The sequence below is a fragment of the Uranotaenia lowii genome, chromosome 2, assembly GCF_029784155.1.
Source record: "Uranotaenia lowii strain MFRU-FL chromosome 2, ASM2978415v1, whole genome shotgun sequence".
NCBI classification, from domain to species: domain Eukaryota; kingdom Metazoa; phylum Arthropoda; class Insecta; order Diptera; family Culicidae; genus Uranotaenia; species Uranotaenia lowii.
The window spans coordinates 344,075,474-344,103,404 of record NC_073692.1 but is presented as its reverse complement, the minus strand read 5'-3'; the positions used below and the strand labels follow the sequence as shown (position 1 = coordinate 344,103,404).

Below are 27,931 nucleotides of genomic sequence, written 5' to 3'. Positions count from 1 at the left end.
TGGAGGTTTTATGCGATATTCAATGATTTAGAGCATTTTTAAAGTTTATAGAAAGCTGCCATCTTGGATTTCAAGATGGTGTAAGATAGCAATATTCGACTTCTACTCGTTAAGCCCTTCCACCCACTACCACCTGGGTTTCATGTTATTTTAAGTCATTCACTACATTTTAAAGTTTAGCGGAAGCCGCCATCTTGGATTCAAGATGGCGTCAGATAGCGAAATTCAACTTCTACCGGTTGATTTCTTTCAACTTATACCCCTATAATATAGGTTTTATGCGATTTTCAGTCATTTACAGTATTTTCAAGTTGAGTGGTAGCCGCCATCTTGGATTTAAGATGGCGACGGGCAACGAAATTTGACTTCTACTCGTTTATTACTTTCAACTAATAACCATATTGTGAAGGTTTCACGATATTTTCAGTAATTTACAGCTTTGAAAATAAAAGCGGAAGCCGCCATCTTGAATTAATGATGGCGTCAAGCAACAATTTTTTTCTACTATTTGGGCCCTTTCATTCAATATTCATATTGTAAAGGTATTCATATCACTTTCGGTGATTTCAATTTTTCAAAGATGTATTTTTTTAATTTTAACTCATAACCAACACGCATAACTTACCAAAAATGTGTAAAAATGGGAGTTCCAATTCAAATATGTGCTATCTAATCTGAGCGTGTCCTGTTTTGACATCTTGATCGTGAACTGTCACTAAGTTTTATGGCGGTTTAAAAGAAAGCTTCGAGCAAACTTCTAGGTTTGTGTTTTATTATAGTTTAAAAAGAGCATTCATAACTCTTTCAAAATAACTAAAACAGCATGTTTAATAAAAGTTTTATTGGCGTCTTCAAAACCATCTGAAAACATATGGTCGAAAAAAAATTATAAGCATTCTGCATGACCATAATAAAACCGCCATAAAACGAGCTGCACAAAAAAAATGCCATAATTAAACCATAATAAAACTTCCTAATGCTATTTGGCATAATCTGTGTTACTTGGGAATAGTATAGTATAGTATAGTATAGTATAGTATAGTATAGTATAGTATAGTATAGTATAGTATAGTATAGTATAGTATAGTATAGTATAGTATAGTATAGTATAGTATAGTATAGTATAGTATAGTATAGTATAGTATAGTATAGTATAGTATAGTATAGTATAGTATAGTATAGTATAGTATAGTATAGTATAGTATAGTATAGTATAGTATAGTATAGTATAGTATAGTATAGTATAGTATAGTATAGTATAGTATAGTATAGTATAGTATAGTATAGTATAGTATAGTATAGTATAGTATAGTATAGTATAGTATAGTATAGTATAGTATAGTATAGTATAGTATAGTATAGTATAGTATAGTATAGTATAGTATAGTATAGTATAGTATAGTATAGTATAGTATAGTATAGTATAGTATAGTATAGTATAGTATAGTATAGTATAGTATAGTATAGTATAGTATAGTATAGTATAGTATAGTATAGTATAGTATAGTATAGTATAGTATAGTATAGTATAGTATAGTATAGTATAGTATAGTATAGTATAGTATAGTATAGTATAGTATAGTATAGTATAGTATAGTATAGTATAGTATAGTATAGTATAGTATAGTATAGTATAGTATAGTATAGTATAGTATAGTATAGTATAGTATAGTATAGTATAGTATAGTATAGTATAGTATAGTATAGTATAGTATAGTATAGTATAGTATAGTATAGTATAGTATAGTATAGTATAGTATAGTATAGTATAGTATAGTATAGTATAGTATAGTATAGTATAGTATAGTATAGTATAGTATAGTATAGTATAGTATAGTATAGTATAGTATAGTATAGTATAGTATAGTATAGTATAGTATAGTATAGTATAGTATAGTATAGTATAGTATAGTATAGTATAGTATAGTATAGTATAGTATAGTATAGTATAGTATAGTATAGTATAGTATAGTATAGTATAGTATAGTATAGTATAGTATAGTATAGTATAGTATAGTATAGTATAGTATAGTATAGTATAGTATAGTATAGTATAGTATAGTATAGTATAGTATAGTATAGTATAGTATAGTATAGTATAGTATAGTATAGTATAGTATAGTATAGTATAGTATAGTATAGTATAGTATAGTATAGTATAGTATAGTATAGTATAGTATAGTATAGTATAGTATAGTATAGTATAGTATAGTATAGTATAGTATAGTATAGTATAGTATAGTATAGTATAGTATAGTATAGTATAGTATAGTATAGTATAGTATAGTACAGTATAGTATAGTATAGTATAGTATAGTATAGTATAGTATAGTATAGTATAGTATAGTACAGTATAGTATAGTATAGTATAGTATAGTATAGTATAGTTTGAACCAAAATAGATTTTATAATCATTTCAAATGTGCTCCTCAACAATATGTATTGTTTGCCGAATTATCAATTTCAAATGTGGGTAATGTTTTTGGCAATTAAGAAAATAACTATCGGTTATATTTTCTCCACCATCAAATCACCGCCCCAGAAAAAAATTCAAAACATCCCCAAACATAATGGGTCGGTCACTCTTCACTGACAGCATCCGATAATGATCCAAAAACACTGCGTTCATGAACCAAAAAAGCGTTTCTCACATTTGCTGAATCACAACATTGTGATTTTTTTCCCTGTATTTTCTTGTTTGTTGACGATGGCAAATCATCGCTATTGGGGAGCATTTCTCCATGTTCGGTTCCTTTTTTTCTCGGCTGTGTGCATAGACACAAACAAGAGAGTGGGGCAAGAAGGTGAACCATTTTCACTACGAGATTTCACCGCATCATCTTAATTCGGACATCGGCCATTAGGAACCGTCGGGTGGCGTCTCGTTGTTTTTCTGTTACCTTTCCGTGTTCGTCTATGTTTTGTTTGCGGTTTCAATTTCCAGCCGCCTCTCTCGGTTAAAAATATTGCCAAGTCAGACTGTTTCGTTTCAGGGTTGAAGCCCTTCTTCTTGGAAACATTTTTCAATTTTAACAAAATTCGACAATTTATGTCTAGTTAAAACCGACGTACGAGAGTAAGGGACTGTAAGGATAATTTTTCTGCTTTCGAATATTTAAAAAAAACCCATCCATTTGACAACAACACTGGATTACCTCAATGCAGAGAAAAAAAATTGATCCAAAAAAAACCTAACAATAATGATGATTATGTTCACACCACAACGCGGAAAGTGGACTTGATTAAGATGATCCTATTGAGCGAGAGATGACGATAATGATGATGTTGTGAACTGTATCAGATTTTTAAACATTGAAAACAATGTTTTCTCAAGACCAGAAGACACCCGAACTGAACTGGGTGATTTGTGGTTTTTCTTTTTGAAACCAACCAAAATAATTTGTCACGTTGTACAACAAACAATGGCACCAAATCAAGTGTTATAGAAAGTCGAGCTTTGATGCGCAATTTTTTTGAACAATTTTTGAAAGTAAACTTATTGCATTCGACAAGAGCAACCGTTGATTATAACAACTGAAAATCGTCTCCTGAACAATAACATGAGTTTCTTGAATTAAGCTAATCGATCAAATTTCATCTTTTTCACTCGACTTTCCGAATTAATGGTGCCGCTGTCTAAATTAATCCACGACTGTGAATCTGTAGCTAAGATTTATATGATTCCAATTATCGCAACCAGCAGTGGTCAATTGGGCAAAACGCCATAAAACCGTCAAACATTTGCTAAACATAATATATTTCACAGTGAAAAAAACAAAATTCATCGGAACACAATCCGGGCAATAAATCATGACCATATTTTTGCATCTCTCTCTCGAGTGACTAAGTTTTTCAAAAGTTGCGTACAGCAGCTGCACTCATTAGTGCAAAACAGTACGCCATTCACCCGTCAAAACAACCTGTTTATTGGGTTCCGAAGTCCGCCTTCTGCCCTCCCATTTTTTCTTTGCTGTTCCTTTCTGATATTGGTCTTGTTAAAAATAAAAGTCGTCGTCGTTGCTGTTAGCCGCCATGTTTCGGTCATATTTCAACCGCACATGCAAATGGTTTCGATTCCGACCGGTAGATGGCATTCGATGCGGGTGATGCGTGTGCTGCTGCCGATGATGAAATTGAACCCCGGGGGAAGAGGTCGTCGTTTTGACTAACACGTGATACCTGAGGCTTCCACAACTGGATGTTGTTGATACTGCGTTTGCAGCACTCGCCACCGATAATGATAGGTGTACGGATTCTCAATTGCAGCGGGCAATGCTGCGGTCGAAAGTGTTTTGCCATATTATTTCCTTCCATCTATCGGTCACGCGATCAAACGGGAATTCGTTCGGAAAATTATCTCTGCCGTATTTGGACTTTGGAAGCAAAAAACTGCTCTGCAACTGTTTACTTGCACCAGTGATTTGCATGCAAACGGGGGAAAGTGATGGATGGACCCCCGGAGAGATTTTGTATGTGCAGCATTTGTATCCGGGGTGGAGCAGGTTGTTTGGGCAAGTTTCTTGCTGCTTGCAAATTGAGATCAATTAACGACATTTTTCATGTTATAATGGGTATCCTGATATACACTGGTTTGAAGATAGAAATTAAATTAACTTCGAATAATTTGTTTAAAAGCTTTCATCAGTTTTTAAAGATGCCTGACCAGATTATCCTTCTTCAATTGACATAACAGCATTTGAATTGTGAAAAACTATCCTGACAGAAGAACCCTGCACCATCTGCTGAAGACTCAATTAAATTCAAATAAATTGCTTTTTTCATGGATTTTGTGAGAAGGTTATTCGAAAACATGCAACACTGTGTTTTGTGACAAATTTTTGAATGCACGAAGGGAAATTGATGAAATTTCTAGAGAAGCTACCCTGTAATATAATGTTTACATTTGAAAGAGTGGTATCAAGAGGTTTTTGAGATAGCGTCCAATACAGAAGTTCATTGACCCAAATTTTTGGCAAAGAACGTGAAAAACCAGGAAAGTCCTGACCCTGAACAGCTGGATAGACAAACAGACAGGAACAATTTTTTTTCGTCAAGCGATTAGACCGCCATCTTTTGCCGAATTTTTTTACAGCATCGCGGTTGTAAAATAAACCCTAGAAGGATCCCATGACATCTTGACTTTTATAACTCAAGTGTAAACAAGCAATCGATAGTTTTTGCTGATGTAATAATTTTCTGGGATAATTTTGGTTTTCAATTAACCGTGATTACTATTATTTCCGTAATAAAAACAGCTTAATCGTCCTGGAGAACAAAGGTAACGGTACACAGTGGACCAGTGAACCAAGTGTGTGAATTTGAACTGAAAATTAACTAACTTAATTAAATCATTTAAAGAGAAACCCGCGACAACCCACCGAAATTATTTGCATGCATTTTGATCATAATCACAACTGTCACTCCTCTAAAAATGAGGTACACCAAATTGCGACTAAGCAAGTCATTGGAAATGAAAAATGTATAATTATTACTTATTTTTAACGATTATGAATTATGAAAAATAATAAGTTTTCCAGATATTGTATAGTTAAAAGCGAAAATAAGTAAAAAAAATGTTGTCATGTTTTTCTAAAATTATTATTGCTACAAGGAAGGCAAACAACATAGAGTTGATGTTAAAGGTATAATTAAAAACTTTGTAGAAGTAACCATGTCTGTTTCTTGTTTCTGTAAAAGTTAGATCTTGTTGCCATTTCGCGGAGAAAAGAGAACTAATCCAAATACATCAATATATTGCGCAAAAATTTGTCGGAGCAACCGATGAGCTGTAATCAACTCTCTGGCCTGCAGTCAATTTTGACCAAAAAAGTGTGTTTTCTGGCCCACTGTGTGGTAGTGAGTATCGATTTGAATATCGATTTTTCTTTTTTTAGCGTCAATAATAGTTTGTGTACCTACCTGTATATCAAATTGATTCGAACAGAGGGAAAGATACCCAATTAGAAACAACTATTAGTACCGGAAAATTGCGTTTATCGTGCGCCCTCCTTAAAAATGTATTCAGTTTTCCAATGGTTTGAGGTTAGGGCTGAGGCCTCCTGCTGAGGTGGTGTTCGTGTAAAACTCTCAATATATCCTAATACAGCTAAAATAAGTAGCTCAATGGCATTTTCATATTATTGTATACCTATATACCATAACATAAACCATAAAGTATATTATGAACAAAGAAAATTATGAGAGAGAGATTTCTATACGACTATAAAAAAACTTTTTCGATAAGACGACGGTTGATTGTTTAAAAAAGAAGAGTCCTACTACCTATCACAAACCGTGTCTCTTAAAATGAAAATTTCTAGGTTGTAAGATTTTAGTATTTTCACGACTTTTTGGGAATTCTGGGGATTACAGACATACCTTTAATAATTCCTCATATTGATGCACTGGAGCGGCTATTATTGCATGTTTCGTTTCAGTGATTTCAGTGCACTCTTGTGTCTACATTTCTAACTTCGACAGAGTTTGCGAAAAAATAAAAGCGAGTATTCTGCATATTTGTCAGTGGTGAAAGGTTAAATCAAGCGCAATCGGAAAAGTGGTAAAGAAGGACAATTTTCCAGAACAAAAATGTTGTTTTATGCCGATAGAGCCTAGTTTGCTAAATTTGCCATAATTAGAGTGTCCATTTCTGGACTATTTAAGCGTTGCCGGAAATCGGGGAATCTGACGCTCCTTTTCCCGGGAATTCTCGGGACCCCGGTGAAAATTGAAAATGAAGATTTTAACACTATACTGCATACGAAACCTTATTTATAAGGTATTTTTTAATGTTTAGGTAGTAGTATTGTTAAAAGTAGCCATTGAATTACCATTTTTAGTAAAAAAAATAGCCATAGGGGAGATAAGGGCATAACGAGCACCCATGGCATAATAAGCACTTCTTTTTTCTACAAAAGTACGTATTTTCTCAATCATATTTTCATGAGGATTTGTTTCGTACTACCTATAGTATTAATATTTCACCAAAAAAAAAGAAATATCTTTTTCATCTTTACAGAAATATTAAATAATCACCAGCTAGGTTCTCAAGTGACGAAAATATTATAAATTTTGAGCACCACCAAATAAGCTTTGATGACCTTTAAATTATCTTGATCTGAAATGTACGCACTGCAACATGATTCACACATTGTTTCACAATTTTCACCATCATAAAATTTTTGATTTTTCAGTTTAATCCATTTTAAAATGCGTTTTTACTTAAATTTGTTGACCTGGGGCGAACAGAGCACTATTTATCGGGACAAGATGAGCGTTTTCTGCCGTAGAATCTAGCAGTGAGTTCAACTCGACGAAGTCAACTGAATAATAGAGCTACAGCTTGACTTGTTTCATCTGTCGATTTGGCCAATTGGTAAGGTGTCGGAGAGGTAATCAGTAGACTCGAGTTCGATTCCTGTTCGAGAGGATTTTTTTCACAAACTATTCTTGATTGATTTTATTGATTGTTACATTATACGGCTAATAGCATCATCCGTCAAACAAAACACCAGAAACATAATTTATGAGCATGTGTTAATTCTTTGAATTCTACAAACAGTCCTAGATTTTTTTGTTATTGCTCTGTTTGATGAATCTACGCCTCACCGTTTAGTGCAAAATGCATCGATCATGAATGATAAATGAAAAAAAAATCACCTTGACCAGGAATCGAACTCGAGTCTACTGATTACCTCTCCGACATCTTACCAATAGGCCAAATCGTTAGATGAAACAAATCAAGCTGTAGCTCTACTATTTAGTTGACTTAATCGAGTCGAATTCGCTGCTAGATTCCCCGGCAGAAAACGCTCATCGTGCCTCGATTAATGGTGCTTATACTACCCCAAAGGGGTTCTCATTATGCCCCTACAATGACTGATTTTAAGTTTTCGGCAAAATATTTTAAAATGCATTTTTAAACGCTTTTATCTACTTTTTCAAGTTTCATCCAATTAGGCAATAGATTATTTGAGTGTCTGAACACGAAACAATGATGTAATTCACATATTATAGCTGTTCTCTACGGTTAAATAAGCGTTTTGCTTAAGGTGGCCATTATGCACTTATCTCCCCTATATCAAGGTAATAATATCAATTTGCTTGCTAAATCTGTTTCATTTTTCTAACTTAGATCTTGCAAAATTATAGTTAATAAGAACTTTTTATTGGCTTCGGGAAATCAGTTTAACCGTTATAAATATTGTTATGTTTTCGTTATTATGAATGTAAATTTGGAATTTTTTTATGAATTATCATTTTATCATCATCATCATCATCATCTTTACTAATGCATCAATATATATCAGAGCTTTTGTTATGGTTACATTTTTGATCAAATTAGTTTAAAAACAATCATTTCTGAAGGATTGAAATAAGGCCCCTCGAGTCAAACAGGCATTCATATTAAAACTGTTGAATGGAATGTTGTACCGTAAAACGGGGTAACATTGATCTCCGGGGTAACTTTAATCAACATTAAATTTTTTTACATAATCAGCAATAACTAAGTCTCAAGTTCAATTATCTCCTAGCTTTTTCTACGTTTTAGAAACTGTAAGTTGAGGTTCAAATTGAGAAACACTGGGTTTGTTTCGAACATTTCAAATGTTAATGAAAATGTAATTTCAATATCTTGAAATATCTATTTTTTCGAATGCTCGCAAACAAACACCCTTCCTGATGAAATCAAAGCGTTACGAAGCAGCAGGTTGGTTTTGTGAGATTTCAACTTTTTTCCTTAATTATTGTTTAGTTTTGGTTGTTTTTTTGAGGTAAATTTTCGATACTTAAAAAATAAGGTAAGTCAGTCTAGGACAAAAGGCTAAAACCATATTCAATAGTAAAGTTTGAAGGAAAAAATTAAAATGGAATAGGGCGAGAGCCTAGAAAATTTGATGAAGGCAAAATTTCTTTTTTTTTGTAGTTAAAATTGTACAAGTAATGTTGAAAAACTTACCCCCTAGATTTATGCAGCATCATTGTCCATCTTTCGATTTTAATTGTTTTTCGGCCTTAACACATTAAGGGTGGCAATGTTTATTTTTTGGACCACGAAGAAAACTTAACCAAGAAATAACGAAATTTAGCATTTTCAAATCAGAATTCACTTCACTTCAAGTTACAAATTTATATCTTTGAGCCACTGGTAGTGTTATGTTCAGTTTTGTAGAGTTTTATGATGAATTTTGTATAACTTTAGTATGTTCTGAACTGCCTTAGCTTTTGATAAACTAGCATTTGTAAATATTATAAAGGTGTTTGGTATCCTTGATAATCCATAAAATTCGTTCAAACCGTCAAAATAAAGACTGATCAATGTTACCCCAAAGCATCAAATTCAAAACAAAGACGAAATCGATTTTTCAATGAATTTTAAAGTAGGCTAATAAATTTCTGCAACCATGTTTGATGTTCATTGGAGTCCAGTACTGGTTTTAAAAATATGAAACATGCCACATTCCCCTTACAGAAAAAAAATATCGAAAAATATAAAAAAAGTGATCAATCTTACCCCGGGTCACGGTACCTATAAAAACTATTGCAAATGAAAGCCGATTAAAATCTTGAGATACATTATGTTTAATATTTGAAGCTAAATTAATGAAAAAGGTCTTTAGAATGTTTTTAAGTGGAAATTCTAGTTCTTATTTGTTTTATTTGGAGAGGATTTTAACAGAAGCTGTCATTCATCCTATAAATAAAATTAAGTTTAAAAAATTTTGACAATAGATGAATAGTAGGTATGACAACATTATAGAAATGCTTTTAAAAAAAGTAACAATATTGTCATTTGAATGCAAAATCGTACTATGCAGCTAGTTTACATTTACCGAATCGATATCTTCAATACCGCATCCATAGATGCCGAATATGACACAGATTTCCATGTAATTTTGGTTTACCAGTTAATCACCCGCATAACTTAATTATGTGACAGAATAAGTACCTCTCGCTATGCTGGAAAAGACCTTGTACCGCATGACCATTAGACTGGCCCATAACGAAAAAAATCCTTATTTTGCAAGCGGCACCCCCTAGGTTGGTGCCTTTAGGTGAAAAAATGACTTTCTGAAAGTTTCAGGTCATTTGGCAGAAGCACGAACTGGCGCAAAGGACTTGAAATTAGTATGGAGATTTTCGGCAAAATGTATGAAAAATCAACATACTTTCACTCTTTTCGTTCTAAGATTTGTTTCCAGTATGCTAGAAAGCTTAGAATTTCAGGAATTGTAGTTCAAACATTGACAAACAAGTTTGAAGAAGATTGTGACGCGATTCGAGTTGACTGTGATGAGTTATTAGCAATTGAATTTGTGGTTTTTTTCGCATTTCATCGATATATGTTAAAGGTGAATTATTAGTACTAACTTGATCGCATTGTCACACTATTAGAATAACAGATAGAAAATTTGTAAATGCAAGAAGGTCTAAATGCCCCACAATAATGTTTGTCAGAGTTTTTTTCGCAACTTTGCCGAGGACACAACCTTTCTATTTGTTATTCTCATTATGTGACGATACGATCAAGTTAATGTGATTATTAGCCCCTTTACCGTTAACGATTTATCAAAGGAATGCGAATAAAATTACACATTCAATTGCAAATAGCTCATCACAGTCAACTCGAATCGCGTCACAATCTTCTACAAACTTGTTTGTCATTGTTTGAACTACAATTCCTGAAATTCTGAGCTTTCTAGCATACTGGAAACAAATTTTAGAACGAAAAGAGATAAAGTATGTCGATTTTTCATACATTTTGCCAAAAATCTCCGTACAAATTTTAAGTCCTTTGCGCCAGCTCGTGCTTCTGCCAAATGGCCTGAAACTTTCAGAAAGACATTTTTTCACCTAAAGGCACCAACCTAGGGGGTGCCGCGTTGAAAAAAATGTTGTAAAAATCATCCCATACAAATTTGGGCCAGTCTAATGACCATGTTCAACATACTACATACACGGATCATATTACTAGTAATAATGTAAGTTCGAACCACCTACAAGCACTCGTTGACTTCGCACGAGCTACTCCAGCTCATACGATGTCTGACTCCCGCTTCATACCAGATACATAGTAGATCTCTAGCCTAGCATGCACCTGACCGACCGCATTGAACTGACCGAACCTGAACACCACCATTCATGATACACCTTCTGTTGATTCAGCTGTAATAAACTAGTTGAAACAAAATTTTACAAGTTTTTTCGCTTTTCCTCCCCTTTTTCCCTGCAGGTCACTAAAGATTGCGGAGCCCCGTGCAATTCGATGTTCTTCTCCGAGAACGAGCGAACCGTGCTCAAATACTGGGTCGGATCTTGGGCTGCGGTTTGCGTGGCCAGTTGCCTGTTTACGGTAAGTGTTTGATCCATCTGATGCACAGTGTGATCTAATTAAAAATTGGTGAATATTACCGAAACGTTCGCAAGCCAGATTTTGGGAACTATTCGATCGTACACAACTCTGTTTTTTTATTTCCTCATCTGAATTAGCTTTAAAATAACTAAAAGAATTATGAAATTTAATTTTTGGATCAACTCTCAAACTTTACACATTATCTAGTCAATTTGGATTTGGTGGCCCAAGTTTCTCCACAGTTTTTCAAAATCCGAAAAAAATTGCTTTTCGATTTTAAACAGTCAGAACTCGGGAAATTATTGTATTTTAAAATAATAAAAAAATGCCTAATGATACCTTAAATATGTAGAAAACCTTTCCATTTATTTTTTTCTTTTTATTTTTTAAAATAATGAAGTTATGAAACAAAGAAAAAAGTGGCCTAGATACCCCACTCTCTCCTAATATTTTCAAACAATTTTAAATGTTTAAGCTTTAAAAAACTTATTTGCTTTTTTCAGTTGTTTCGAAATCACAAAAAGAAAGGCGTGTCACAAAATAAAGTAAAGATTATAAGTGAATAACATTACTTTGCCAAATATTCATAACAAATGAAATATATTTAACTGAGATTATGTTTTGCTAAAAATATTAAAAGGAATATATTATGAATATAGTAATGTAATTAAGATCAAGAAATTTTATTTTATTTGAAAACTTAGTTTGAAGAAAAACCGACACCGAAAAAAAACAAATTTCTTTCCAAGCCACTTACCTTTTTCCAATCGTTTTTGGATGTATCAAGTCAGTAGCAGTATTTTTCCGATTTTCAACCACTAGTTATCACACTGTGCGACGCTTTTACAAGAAAGCGTAAGACGTACAACAGGGGATGAGGAGGAAAGCGAATGTTTGGCTTGTAGCGAAAATTCGCTTTCATTAATTCAGGTAAACTAATACCCGGTTCCAGAACGAGTGGTACTAAATTAGTGGTTTACGTTGTGCCAGTTGGTTGGCTTGACTTGGGATGACCACGGTTTGGGAATCGAAGTAGGACTTGTTGGCAACAGCTGGTGCGTCACTGACGATCAACCGGCAGCCAGCCACAGGAAGAAGACATACGACTTCCTTTCAGTGAAAATGACAGCATAAAACCAACAAGTGCTCGCAACTTTTCTGGGTCTCCCGTTCGTTGCTGGGGAAGACTTCCAGTCAGAGGCCCCTGGAAGTTCTGAAATCAAACTGCTACCGAAGAAAGATTCCGACAGCGTGCATAAAATTTGTGGGATCTGCGTCTTCGTTCGTGTGGGTTTCTAATTAGTAACGCGCCAGGCCCAAGAATAGTCTGGAGAAAATGCTCCACAGGTTTCAGACCAGGGTTCTTCCCAAGAAAGAGGAAAAAATGGGGGAAAATTAATTCACATCCGCCAAACTAATTAACACAAATCGTGGATTTCGCGTGGATGATTCCGTCGGTAGTGAAAACATTGCGCTCGCTGTGGGTTAAGAGCAGATCGGCGCAAAGTAACAAGGTGCCATTGAACTTTGGTGGCCACGCTGTGGTCTGGTGGCTACCGAATTTTACGGAAACAGGTTCTGTTGTATTTGAGCGGATTTATTTTGACAGGGCGGTAGATAAGCTTCTGGGATAAAAAGTCGGCTTATTGAGAGCATTCTTTCAGAGTTTAATTAAGCCGTTCTGTTGGATGCTTTCGAGTGAAAAATAAGATTGGTCAATCAACGAGTAGTTTAAAATTAGAAATAATTGAACTGGTATTATTGATTTCGAATCATGGCGTTTAAGTAGAAATCGTTTCCGAAATGTGTATTTTCACAATGTTTATGTGAAATGATTTTTTTTTTACCTTCCAAAGCCGTTCGCAAAATATCCGTTTCAGGGAAATTTGAGTTGTAGTTTGATTTAGTTCTTCTGGCTGTGAATGTTAACCGATTTAGATGATATTATATTCATTGTGTTGGAAATTTTTTCTAATTACTCAAAATAAAGTCGGTTTGTAAAACCAGGTTATCATAAACTGGTTCAGAAAGTAAAAAATACAAAATAACTACGAAAAAATACTCATAACTTCTGACAGCTTTTCTGTATTCAAGTGTTTCATTGATGTTTGAAATCGTCAAGAGTCCATCTATCCGAAAATGTTTAGATATGGTTGAGATCCAATGAAAATTTAGATACCTATCTCAGATCATCCGTTGGAAAAAATCTTACTTTGAAAAAACATCCAGTTTTGACTTTGCTAAATTTAAATTTTTTGTCGGTAATTTGATCATTATTTTCATAAAACATACTTGGTCTGTCAAAATTACCTGTTCTTCAGTATATGTAAGAAAATTTTGAAAAAGTGTAGCAGAATTTTGAAGTTGAGATAGGTTTTTGAGGTTTTGGCATAAGATTTAAGTCTTGATTGTTACTCTTGATTAACCTCTCTCTATTATCATAATTTGATTATGAATTTAAAATTTTGAGTGTACAGTAGAATACCTCGCTTGCTTTTTGGGGGAGAAGGGGTATTCTGCCATTAATAATTTGCAAATTCTGAGAACTAATCAAGGAAACATTACAAAGATTTGACTTGGGAACGAATTTAGATTCGAAAAATGATTATTTGAGACCTCATTCTCTTTGCATTGAGCAAATAAGAAGGGCAAGGGGCCTCTTAATCAATGTGTTTGCGGAACTCAAGAATTCATCAAAAAATGGAGACAAATGCGGAACGTGGCATTAAAAAGTGACACTAAATGTTTCTTTGATACCTAGTTCAAGAGGGTTAAAAGTTACTGAAAAAAAACTAACGATGCAAATCTATATAGGTACATACCGTTCATAATGGTACAGAAATTGTACGCACGCGCACTGGCACTTCGAATTTGAACTTCCATAACTTTTTACTCTGAAAATTTTTTTTTGAACAGATTTTCTGCGTAAGATAGATCAACTTTCACACTATTAAATCACAAGATTTGAGCTTTCTCAAATTTGTGTGGCATGAGATACAGTAAATCTACGAAAACTTGACTTTTTGGACTTTTACCATTCAAACTTCAATATCTTAGAAATCTCACTACACAATTTTTTTAAATTTTGCAGAGAGATTGTTGAAATATAGAGTTAGCATGTATGAAGTTTTGAAAATGTTCTGTCAATGGGATCAAAAGTTACGCGAGACACTATATTGAATGCGATTTTTATAGAATTATGGACGAATGTTTCCATAAGTAAAACATATTTCATGTTCAACATCCAATTAATCTATTTCAATCAAAAATTAAAAACAACATCGTTGAGTTCTGATTTCCACGAATGGATCATTTATCCTTTTTTTTGTTTTCTTAATTGCTTTTGAAAGACATATTTTGAGTGATTTGTGGATGGAAAAGATATTGTTCTCATGAATCGACTGTCTGTCTGTCGATTTACATGAAACTCGACAGGTGGAGGATTCTGATTCCGGGAAAGTTCCTTTCATAGTTTGGGACTCCTCCCTCATTGAATGATCATGCAAATAGAAACAAATTTGACATGGGAGTGTATTTCAGTATGAGAAATGTTAAATGTTCTGAGCTGATCATCCAAGTGGAACTTAATTTGGCATTTGGGGGTATTTGAATCCATGTTTGTATGATAATTTGAAGCCCCTCCTTTCTTTCAGCAGGGTGATTTAAAAAGTGGAGGGGGTTTCCATACATTTTTTTGTATATACACTGAGGTTTTTTTACGCAGTATTTTGTCCCGCGTCAAAAAACCACGTTAATTCGAAAATCCGTGTAAAAAAACCGCGTGAATTCGAAAATCCGCGTAAAAAAAACCTCGTTAATTCGAAAATCCACGTAAAAAAACCCCGAAATTCGAAAATCCACGTAAAAAATACATTTTAATTAAAAAATTCGCGCAAAAAAGCACGTTACTAAAAAAACGCGTAAGAACCATTATTATTTAAAAATTTGCATACAATGATAGTTTATTTTTAAGATAAAAAACAAAATCAATTAGATTAATAGAATATAGTGAGGCTTATTTGACAGTGTGGAATTCAGATCGTCTCATGTCTCATGTCTCATGTCTCAGGTCTCATGTTCCATGTCTCAGGTCTCAGGTCTCATGTCTCAGGTCTTATGTCTCATGTCTCGGGTCTCAGGTCTCAGGTCTCATGTCTCATGTCTCATGTCTTAGGTCTCATGTCTCAGGTCTCATGTCTCAGGTCTCATGTCTCATGTCTCATGTCTCAGGTCTCAGGTTTCAGGTCTCATGTCTCATGTCTCATGTCTCAGGTCTCATGTCTCATGTCTCATGTCTCATGTCTCATGTCTCATGTCTCATGTCTCATGTCTCATGTCTCATGTCTCATGTCTCATGTCTCATGTCTCATGTCTCATGTCTCATGTCTCATGTCTCATGTCTCATGTCTCATGTCTCATGTCTCATGTATCATGTCTCATGTCTCATGTCTCATGTCTCATGTCTCAGGTCTCAGGTCTCATGTCTCATGTCTCATGGCTCATGTCTCATATCTCATGTCTCAGGTCTCAAGTTTCAGGTCTCATGTCTCATGTCTCGTGTCTAAGATCTCGTGTCTCAGATCCCGAGTCTCATATTTCAGGTCTCAAATCTCAGGTCTCATGTCTCAGGTCTCAGGTCTCAAGTCTCAGGTCCCAGGTCTCAGGTTTCAGATCTCATGTACCACGTTCTTAGTCTCAGAGCTAAAATTTTCCTAACTACAAAAAGATTCTAAGTGTTTTCCTTTGAAAAAGGCTTAGAATATTTTCTCTCAAAATACGCGTTATTTCGAAAATCCGCGTAAAAAACCGCGTTAATTCAAAAATCCGCGTAAAAAAAGCCGCGTAAAAAAAACCGAGTAAAAAAAAACCTCAGTGTATATAAACCAAATTTATCATCCAAGGTATGAAAAAACTTTTCACATGAACGCTACGTGAAAATATACATAGATTTTTGCCACCATGAAAATCATTTGAAATCTACGTGAATTTCAAGTAGCAAACAGAGCTCATGCAGCAAATGGAATTCACGTAATTTTTATATGAGTTGCAAGTGAATTCCACTTGAAGCACGCGAGAGGGGGATTTGCTCTGCTACATGCGACTCACGTAGATTTGAATAAAATATTAACGTATTTTGTTTTCTTTCGCATACTTAAAAAGAAAAGAAAATTAAATTTTTAAAGCGATTTTATTTAGCGGTGTAAATAAAAGAACATAACTTTCAACATTTACACTTCACAATAAACAAAAATTTCATTTCACTTTAACTTACGACTTACGGCGCCGGCAAGGAAATTGTATTCGGTGCGCCTCCGTTGCAGTTGCTTGCTCGACCAGCAGCTCAGACTCCTCAATCTGTTGAAATGACAGAAGATTGAAATAATGATCATACAACAAAAAAATTAATACTTACAAAAAAAAACAGCTTCTAGATCACCAATCAACCTTTCATTTGTCAGCTGAGCGTACTTAGATCCACGCTATATTGAAAACTGTGTTCCTTCACATAGATTTTACGTGAATGAGCCATTCAGAGCTATGTGAACATCATATAGAATACACCAGATTCGTCTATACTTGGCTGACCACTTGATTTTCACGTAAATCGAATGTGTTTGTGTTTTGTCAGCATCCAACTATGTGAATTTCACGTAAGAATCAGGTGATTATTTATTTGCTCTTACGTGCTTCACGTAAATCAAGCAAAAATTCACGTAATGAGTGGCTACGTGAAAATCCAGGTGAATTCAACGTTCCTTTTTCGGCTCAGTGTATGGCTTTGATTCAGTAAATACTGATCACTACTTATTTTTTTAAAAATCCATCGGTGGGGCCTAGAAAAACTAATTTTTTTTTAAATATTTTTCAACTTTATTAATGATTTTTTCAAAGACAACATCATACTTCTCACTGTGAAAACGCTTGTCTTACCTTTAGCGTTAACCCAACTCCATATCTCAATAACATTACTGATTAAGAAATTTCTCTGGCTACAATTTTGTAGAAGACATCATTGTGATACATTGAGAGAAAAGAGTTGATATGTCACAAACAGAGTATTTATATCTGTATTTGAAAAACCTAATAAAAATTCTCATCACTGATTGTACTGAGACCAGAAATAGTATTCTACCAACTCAGCTTTGATTGTAGGGAGGGTAAATGTTCAGGATGGATTATTTACATTAAAAAATCAATCTGGGGGGGGGGGGGGGTGATAAAAATTAATGCAATAAACTAATAAATTGGACGAAAGCCCGGGCTTATTGAAAATTTGTATCAATTTTAAATTACTCTTCCCCTCCCTCTCGTTATGTTTCAGCCCCAAGTGACAATAGAGAGATTATAATTTTGTTCCACTCCTATAAAAAATGACACCTTCTTAATTTCAAAATTTTGTTACTAATTTCACACATGTAACATCTCATTTTGGGCAAATATTCGTAAAAACATTATCTTTAGTATCTCAAGCAACTGCTATAAAATCTGTTCATGAAACGATGTTATATTTTGTTTTCATAAAAGTAAGAAAATTACATTCCAGGGGGAAGCAAAAATTGCAAAAATTAACAGACAAATTTTTGCAGTGATCCATACTACCAGATAAAACCCGTGATTTTTTTTACTTCTTTTTATTTTTACAAATAAAAAACTTATAGAATACGAAATGAAAATTTGAAAAAAAAATCTGATGACTTCAGATCTGACAACTTAAAGCGATTTTAGAGAATATTTTAAAACATAAGTATGACATCAAATCAACCACTTAAAATTGTTGAAAACATAACAGATGATGAGATTTTGTAACCTTATTTTTCATTTTTATCGAAAAAAATCAATGGAAGACATTCGGTGTACTTTTGACGAAAATGAACCATCTTGAATTTTCGCTTGAAAACTCAAATCGACCACACTTTTACATAAACGAATGCCTTCAAAAATGAATATTTATGCAATAAAAAATAAACATAAGGTTGATATTATTTGTTTTACATATGGCACTTCACCGTCTTTGTGGTACTAGAGTGTCCGTCCCGGGATTTGCTGGTCAGGAATTCCCGGGAATTTAAAATATTCGGGAACTCCCGATTTCCGGGAATCATAGTTTCACTCCCGGGAAATCCCGACATGTATGAAATTATTTCTCTGGGAAAGCCTGATAGCCTCCGGAACTATTCTTATTGATCTATTCTAAAATATAGTCATACAAAACTCATTGAGAATATGCCGATTCCTTGAGCATTAGACGCTTTGTAGCCATTTGGTGCTTTTTTTTCTTATATAGATAAGTTTAAAAATATAATATGTACACCACACCGTTTTCATTGAACTAAAACCCACAACACTTCGAAAAATATATGAAAAATCGCGCAGCAGGTAAGCAGATTGTGTTTTCTCGAAAGTAACATTTATGCATTTGTTTCCCTATGGCTTTGAAAGCCAGATGAATTTCAAAACTTAAAAATGAAGAAGACATCGCTTTCTTCATATGAAAAGCAAATTTGTAAAATGTTCAGAAAAACGAAAAAAAGGTTGGAAAAATCAAACAAATTAGAAGACTTTTTTTAGTAACCCCTAGTGGCATGAATGAATTCTTCACTAATTCAGCCTATTTTATAGTTCGTTTGACCTTTTTTCAATTTATCATTGTTGAAAACAGGCTGAGTTATTTGATTAAAAATAAGTTGGAAAACATTTTTTTTGTTTCGATTATAGTCGTTTTACCATCATTATGGCATTCGCGACTTTATCAACGTTACAGTTGACGGATCGTTATTGAAAAACTTATCCGGTACAACTGTGATCGATGTTTACTCTTGGGCTCGAACTCGCGGACATCTGCTCAGGAGACTACAGACTTGCCAACTGAGCTATATCACAAGCCCTGGAAAACCTTATGAAGAGTACATTTTGAACAAGCTATGGGCTTGTATGCACTACAGGTTTGAATCGAATAGCATATATACATGTTTTTGAATATTTCTCGGGATCCCGGGAATTCCCGGGAAACAGGCCACCAGATTTCCCGATTCCCGGGAATGGGAAAACGGCCGGGAAATGGACACTCTATGTGGTACCCGTGTCTAAGATTTTACATTCGATAAACAGTGAAAAGTGTGAAAAACTTCAAAAATCACAAAAAGGATGAAAGATTTTCAACAAGGATATTACATTTTGATATCCAGGTGGATTGTTTTAAATTTTGGCTTTAATGGAAGAAAAAAGTCCAATTGGTTGACGTTCTCATACTAGGTAAGCTCAAAATATGAATTATTAAATTTTCAAGAAAAGCTTAAATTTTTTTTTCATAATAAAACTTGAACAAATTTATGTAAAAAATTGATTCTTTTAATGTAAATAAACCATCATGAACATTTATACACCCTTCAATCAATAACTTAGTTGGTAGAATACTATTTCTGATCATTGTACAATCAGTGATGAGAAGTTTGATTAGATTTTTAAATTGAAATTATAATTACTCTCTTGGTAGCATTCCAATAACTTCCAATTTCCTATTAAATCATGTTATTGACAAATGGAGCTGGGTTTATGCTAAAGGTAAGACAAGCTCTTTCACAGTGAAAAGAATGATGTTGTCTTTGGAAAAACCATTTAAAAGCTTAAAAAATCTTCAAAAAAATAAATTGTTCTAGATCCCCCGGATGGATTTTTAAAAATTTGGGCTCTAATGAAAGAGGAAAGTCTCAGCTTTCAAATGGAACAAAAGTTAGCGATAGGCACAATTTTCCCGTATGTTTGGATAACGTGCCACTATTAAGCCTATCCCCATGCTGATAGATTTGCATTTTTCATTATTGAAAAAAAAATACAGTTTAAAATTTATTTTACCTACTCTACAATAATTATGTTTATTTTTTTAACTTTCATTACAGGTGCTAACATTTATGATTGATTCCTCCCGCTTCCGCTATCCGGAACGTCCTATAGTTTTCCTAGCCATTTGCTATCTAATCGTGGGATGTGCTTACGTCGCCGGCTTGGGAGCTGGCGATACCGTGGCTTGCCGGGAACCCTTCCAGCCTCACATCAAACTTGGCCGGATGCATATGCTATCGACAATCACCCAGGTACGCCTTAATAACTAGAAAAATAATTCTTGTCACTTCGGCTCTGACCTGAAGGAACTTTAACGGTCATTCATTACAATCTTTGACGCCGGGATTGTTTTTTCTTCATCATTTTTCCCCTATCAGGGTCATCGGCAATCGACGTCGTGCACGGTGCTGTTCATGGCCCTGTACTTCTGCTGCATGGCCGCCTTCGCCTGGTGGGCTTGTTTGGCCCTGGCATGGTTCCTGGCCGCTGGCCTCAAGTGGGGTCACGAAGCAATCGAGAATCGATCGCATCTGTTTCACTTGGTGGCCTGGGCGATCCCGGCAGTTCAAACCATTTTCGTACTGGCGCTTGGGAAAGTCGAAGGTAAGTCGTGATGATTATATTGATATTTTGCTTAAGTTCCATTCACAGTTCAAGTGGAACGATCTCATTTGGATGGAGACGATTAAATGTTGTTTTTGAAAAAAAAAAGTGTAGCACTCTGAAACATAAAGATCCAAAGACGAAATGATTCGAACGACTTTCAACTTCTTCTAACTTCTGAAGTCTTAAATAAAATATATATTTATAACAGTAAAACTTAAACAATAATCGTTAACTTTGGTGATAATAATTTTTTCACTTTTATAACAGCAAACTGTCATACATAGTCAGAGAAAATATGCAACTTCAGGAACAATTTATAAGCTAATTCAATCATTCTATGGAAAATTTTAAAGTATCACCCTATCTTAATCATTATATTGTTCAACGTTTCAATTTATGTTCAACCACCAGAATGACTAGCTGCTAATGTTTCCCATTTCGTGGCTATCAACGTTCATCGGGGGTAAATACTTCCGCAAATTATTTTGCCCACCATATCGGCACAGAGATGGAAAGCTCATTCAACAAATCAGCAAACCGCCATCAGCTGGGAAAGAGCTTGCTAGAGCAAAACAAAACAAAACAAAAAGTTGAATTTAACGCCATTTCCAGGAACGCCCTCGCCACACTTCTTCTCAGAACCATTCTTGAAGAAAGCTTGTAGAAATATGGAAAAAACGCTCAGATCTCCGCTAAGTCCCTGTTTATCGTCCCGGTCACGCATTCCGTGTTGCGGTTCCATACATTACAAAACTGGCTACAAAGTGTTTTGTTTTTTTTGCCCTTCTTGAGTTACAAACGCCCACTGTTGCCTAGTTATTCGCCACAACCAATTATCCACGGCGTTGATCTTTGGACTTTGGCGGTGGAACAAAAACTGTTGTTTTACCGCGATGGAGATTTAGTTTTTTCTGTTTTAGAATGACTTGATGCCATGTTAAACGATAAGCACAGTGGAAAAAACCTTTCTCATCAAAATGATCGGGAATTAAGAATTGAGAACTTTCTGGCTTAAGAGTTAATTTTCCAAATTTAACCTGGCTTTACCATATACTGACAAAACATTTTACACATTGGTTTGTGAAATTTCACTATTGATCTAAATTACTAGACCGACACATTAAATGTGTGCAGGTACTGCAGTACACTAATGTGAAATATCGTTCAAGGATTCAAAATGTGAGGGTTTTACACATTATGCAAAAGGTATTTAAAGCTAAAAAATGTGTGAAGATATCATAATGATTCACTTTTGGAATGCGAAGGATGATTGTTTAATAATTTTTTCAAAAATATGGTAATGAAAACACTAAGATTGCAACTTAAATGTTTTTTTTTAATTTATGCAAAAGAATGTGCTTGAATTAAAATGGAAATTGTTAAGTAATATTTGGAGAATAATTCCGAGAGATGTTTTTCTCCCAGCAGGTAGCCAAGCGATACCAGGCAAATACCAGGCCAAGCGATACAAATTCAAAGGAAAATCAAAAAGGATTTTCTATTGAATTACAAGGTGAAGAATACTGGCCATTATTCTCTCATATAACTTATGTTGAAGATTGAGCATCAGAAGTTTTTCGATAGGGGTTGATTCTACAAACAAACAAACGCTACGATTCTGATTTTATACACTTTTCCTTTATTCGTTTATTCGGATAATGTGTAAATATCTAATTAAAATGGCATGTAAAAATGAAACACAAATTGAAAACAAATTCAAAATTTAATTCAAAAATGAATAGTGGTTATGGATTATTGTTGCAAGTACTTGTTGACATTGTGTTATTTCGTTGCTTTTGCTGATGCAATGTTTTAAAAAACCTGCAGCACATTTAAAATAGGAACCAATTTAAAATTAAAAATTCCTTTTTTTTAAGAAAAACATACCGTATGCTGGGGTTACTTTATTCATCGGGTAACTTCAATCAACATGAAATTTTTTCAGATAATAAGCAAAACTTAGTTTGTATTTATAGAATTTTTATGTTGCTTACATGTTATATTTAAACCTTTAACTATCTGTTTATTTTTGGAAGGCTCGCAAAGAGAAACCTCACTAGATTGAATAAAAGCATTTAAAATAAGGCTACCCGAATTTTTTCAGCACTTATCCGGGCAACATCCGGGCAAATTAAGTTAAAAGCACCCATATTACACCTCTAAATTTAATATAATTAAATATTAAAAACTCATCAAAACTCATCCACAGATTTTAAATCGTATTTAAGGCTTGCAAGAAACTTTTTATGATAATTTTATTAAAAAAAATTTCACAATCTCCAATATCTCAACAGGATTTCATTTTTCCAATGAAACAAAAACATTTTTCAATGATTAATGGAGATTTTTTTATTATCTGACAATTTGCGTCGGGGGTCTTCGGATTTTTTCCAAGATTTAATTTTTTTTTTGTTTTTTGCAAATTTCTGAAACTTTTATTTTTCGAGTTAGATAACGTTGAAATTGTTTGAAAACAAAAATTACCCCTTCTTCAAATGCCCATAACTTCGTAAATTTTTAACGTAGAATATAAAATAGCACATAAAAACGCATTAAATTTTACCAGCTATCTAAATAAAATGACAAAAAAATTATGTATTGATTTATTGGTTTAAAATATTGTTCATATGTTTAAAACAACGTCCAAAAGTACCGTCTGCACCACCAAAATTTTTTGAAAACATATTTCATTAAGGTGCAGACGATACTTTTGGACGTTGTTCTTAACATATTTATAATATTTTTGACCGAGAATCAATCCTTTTTTTTTTGTTATTTTATTGGAATAGCTTGATTTTGATGCGTTTTATGTGCTATTTTATATTCTTCGTTGAAAATTGACAAAGTTATGGGTATTTGAAAAAAGGGTAATTTAAAAAAAAAACTTAAACGTTATCTAACTCGTGAAAAAAAGTTTTAGAAATCTGCAAAAATCAGGTTTTTTATGATGCTGAAAGGAACCAAATTTTAAATTATGGAAAAAATTCGAAGACCCCCAGCGTAAACCCCTCAGATTATAAACAAAAATCCTCTCATGCAATGTTATAAATTTTTAAAACTAAAGTTTAGACTTTCCCCATGAAAAAAATAATTTCCAAACAATTTCAATAGATTTAAAAAAATCGGGACCTTAAAATTTTAACTGAGCCTTGAACATTGAGAGTATTTAAAAAAAAATCCGATTAAGTTTACAATTTTAATTTCTATAAATAAAAATTCTTACATTAAAAAAAACAAATGGAGATATTCATTTATTGGCTGAGCCTCAGGCTGAAGCCTTGAAGTAACATCAAATGTAATTGTAGCATGAAATAATGTTGTCGGTTATCTCAGTAAATTTAATATTCTTCAAGAAAGAATACTTAATCATTGAAAGATTATAAACAGAGAGAGATTAGAAAAAAATGAAAGATGTTGAATTTTTTTTTTTATTAAAAAAAACTTTTCTTCACATTTTATCTCTTTTGCGGGGAAGGAGCGGGAAATGTGCTGAAAAGTTTTTCAAATTAAAATTACCTTTCCACTTTATTTCAACATGTTTCATCTCATTCTTATCATCTATTAGTCTATAATCTTTCATTTCTCAAATATTTTTTCTCAAAAAGTTTGGTATTTCTCCCGTATAGCCGATAAAATAATTAATTAAAATAAGTTTACAGCGATAAGCTCTTCATTTCAAATTTTTTTTCTTATTTTTTAATTTCCTATTTAAATTGTTTCTGTTTTTTTGCAAACTTTATATCCTTTCTTTGTTGGTTTGCTAACTGAAAGTAACAAAGGCTCTATCGCAAAATAGAGTGTTTACAACAATGGCTTAAATAGCGTTAAACATGTTTCAAACGGATTTGGGGTAATTTTGAGCTCAATAGCAATTATGTAAAGTTTTGATGGCTTGGTATAATATGTACAGGATATTCACAAGAATGAAAAACAATGACTTTTTTTCACAAAACCTTGCCATCCTACCGTTATAATGAAGCAAATTTTTAAGCTACATCGTGTAGCTAAAGATTCACAAAAAAGATTTGCAGAAACTGTCAGCCTCTAAAACGCTTAAAACAAAGTATGACAATTTAAACATTGAATTTTTTAACCAAAAGACTTCAAAACTGGAAGACTGATTTTTTTTCTATGAGAAATTTGCTGAACCAATGCAAGAATTAAAAAAAATGTTTCTACTAGGTATTTGATTATCCATTTTCAAATTGTATGACATTAATAGTTTTCTTTTGAATCGCCACTTATGAAAAATATTTCCTTAAATCTTCAAAATGTTAAGCTACATTTGTACTATGAAGCCTTAAGTAACTAAAAATGAAGGTTGTTTCCATGGCTGGAAAAAATCTTTTATTTTTTTCTAGAGTCCGGAAGGTTGAGCTTATTTGATTTGAGCACAGAACCTGTTTTTTCAAACGTTTTTAATTCCAAACAAGTTTGATTTACAAGTTTTTAAAGCTTATTGCAAAATCTCAATCATCGAGAAGAAAGTTTCAAATGTTTAATTAGAGATTAACATTTTGCGGTTCTATTCGGATTCTCGCAAACATTCCAAATTTAAGATAAAAACAGTTGAATTTTATGTGGACACATTTCTGGACTTGTTCAGATCATCTTTACAAGTAATCTACGAGAAATGTGTCCACATAAAATTCAACTGTTTTTATCTAATTACGACCTCTACAATTGTGAAAATTCATTGAAATAGGTTAAAATCCGACAGAAATTCTCTTCACACAGAATACACTCAGGAACATATACAGTATAATGCAAATGTATCCCTTGAAGAAGGCCAAGATCAAAGGCCGAAACGTCGGGCAAATTGTAAAATTCTGTAATTTGCTTCCTTAAGACTGAAATGTCAATTAGAAAATAAAGAATCAAACAATATCAGTCGTTAAAAATTACCAAAAAAAAAAAAAAGATTGAAGTTTGAAATATGATTTTTTTAAACTTGTTGCAATAATAATGTTAAACAAAAAGCTGACAAAAAAATTCAATTCCCTGGAGATTTTTCTGCGTAATGACTACATGGATATTTATTTTTATCAAAATCAACTCCATGATAAAATTGTAATGATGTTTTTTTTTTTTCAATCAAATTCAGGTTTTTAATTAAAAAAAAACTTGCTAAATAATCTTAATTACAGTTCAAAATTTGTGATTTTCAGCTGAATCTGTTCATGTAATTTGGAATCAAGAAATGGAATTAATCGTTTAAATTATAAATCGCCATCTTTTGTGACTTAAATTTCTCGACAAAAAAGTCAACATTATATTTTTCTTTGGCTTTTAATGAGCTGAAATAATAAGTCTGATTCTGAATTCTGAACCTGAATTCATTTGCATTTTGAATCTGTACAAAAATCCCACATCAGAAGATTAAATTTGAGAAAAGAAGTAAAATTTGTTTCAGAACCCTGAACAATGAAACTTTTATTGAAATTTTAAAGTTTTGAAAATCCGACTTGTGAATCTTAATTCAAATATGAACTTGTTATCATAATTGAAAGTTCTTAATTCTTTTCCATTTTCAAGCTTTATCACGTTTGAATTCTGCTGAAGAATATTGTTCAAGAATTTCGAATCTGAACATAAAAAAAACTAATGATGGTTTCTTTTTTTTCCTATATTCGGAAAATTATTATTAAAATATTGATAGTGCAAATGACTTTTGAACCAAATTTGAATCTCTATTGAAACAAGGATTTCAAAACAGCATTTTATGATGATTTGACTTGAAAATCACGAATCTTATGCTGAATGCTGAATCCAGCTTTAATATTGAACCCGAAAACTTCCTAAATAAGTTAAATCTTATTCAAAATGTAATATTCTGAACTGAATTACTATCGACAAGTGAGAAAATTTCGATAAATTTTAACAAAAATTCTGAACCTGGAACCTTACTGAATCATTACCTTGCCTTGCTTCTTTCCTGCGGCCATGAGTCAGACACTTGTATATTAGTACCATTTTTAGTATTTTTACTTTTCTATTACTTCTTACTATTCTATCTATCTATTTATCGGTAATTGGACGCACCTTCTTTTCCCAAAAGCGTCCGTTAATCGAGCGAGAAATGTATTTTACATATTTTCCCACAAAAGTAACTTCAAAACTATGTTCTAATTTTTTAACTGTGCAAAACTCGCGAGGTGTAAGGTCAAATGCTAGGAATGTATTCGACTTGAATTGCCGCCGATTAGGTATTGTAGATTGAAACTCAAATAAAAGTTTCTTTTATGGCCCTTGAAATAATGCTTTAACAACATGGTACGCTCATGGAATGGAACATGTATTGATGATAGAAAATTTTCAATCTCTCGTGAGGAAATTTGATAAACTTTCAAATTTGTTACGGTTAGTCCGACCCTTACACTTGATTAGCATGCGACTTATATGACTGTCGAGTAAAATTCCTTACCCAAAACTCTGAATGACCACACATTTCTGATGAGCTAATTATCGTTAGATGTGAATAACCACTGAATTCTTTCATAAATATGTATCATCTAGACTCTACTTTCCAATCATACAGATGACCTAGATATATTGCACTATTCGATTAAAACCTGCAATTGAAGAGTGCGTTTTATTAATGAGCCGCCAACCAGATCCAAGCGCAAAGCCAACACCTCTAATTGGAAGGTGCGAAGGGATTCATCTATAAATATAATCAGGAACCCTTCCGAGCAAACATTATTATCACATTTATTAACGAAGCTGACTGCAGCAATCTGTATAACTGTCATCCGTAGTGATGCGATTGTGTGTAAAAAATTGCCAATGCAGATATCGCGAGAGGAAGTCGATAGATGGATCTTCGTCACGCGCTCTGCAATGCTGTAGGCTTTCAGTCGCGGAGCAAGTTTGAATAAAATTAATACTATGAGGATTAAAACTGATCAAACCGGTTATTTCGTTTTTTGTACCTTATCAAGTGAAACAGCAATCGTATTTTAAGATGATTCTCGATTCAAAACTCCCATGCAGAAGAAAATTTCTTTTACCACGACATATGAAGGTAATCCATAGGTAATAAAAGTTCAGTGAAATGACCCAAGAGCACCATTCTCAACTGAAACCAATCAAAGTCATTCATAATAAATATGTGTCTGAAGGTCATCGGAC

The 27,931-nt window shown here is 33.3% G+C and overlaps 1 protein-coding gene across 1 annotated transcript in view; it reads left to right on the top strand.

Moving 5' to 3' along the window:
• Nucleotides 1-27,931, top strand: part of LOC129745231 (frizzled-like) — a 160,763-nt gene that overhangs the window by 62,975 nt on the left and 69,857 nt on the right. The window contains exons 2-4 of the mRNA XM_055738169.1: nt 11,234-11,353; nt 20,251-20,445; nt 20,572-20,797. Coding sequence (XP_055594144.1) covers nt 11,234-11,353; nt 20,251-20,445; nt 20,572-20,797 — 541 coding nt within the window. The remainder of the gene's footprint in view (nt 1-11,233; nt 11,354-20,250; nt 20,446-20,571; nt 20,798-27,931) is intronic.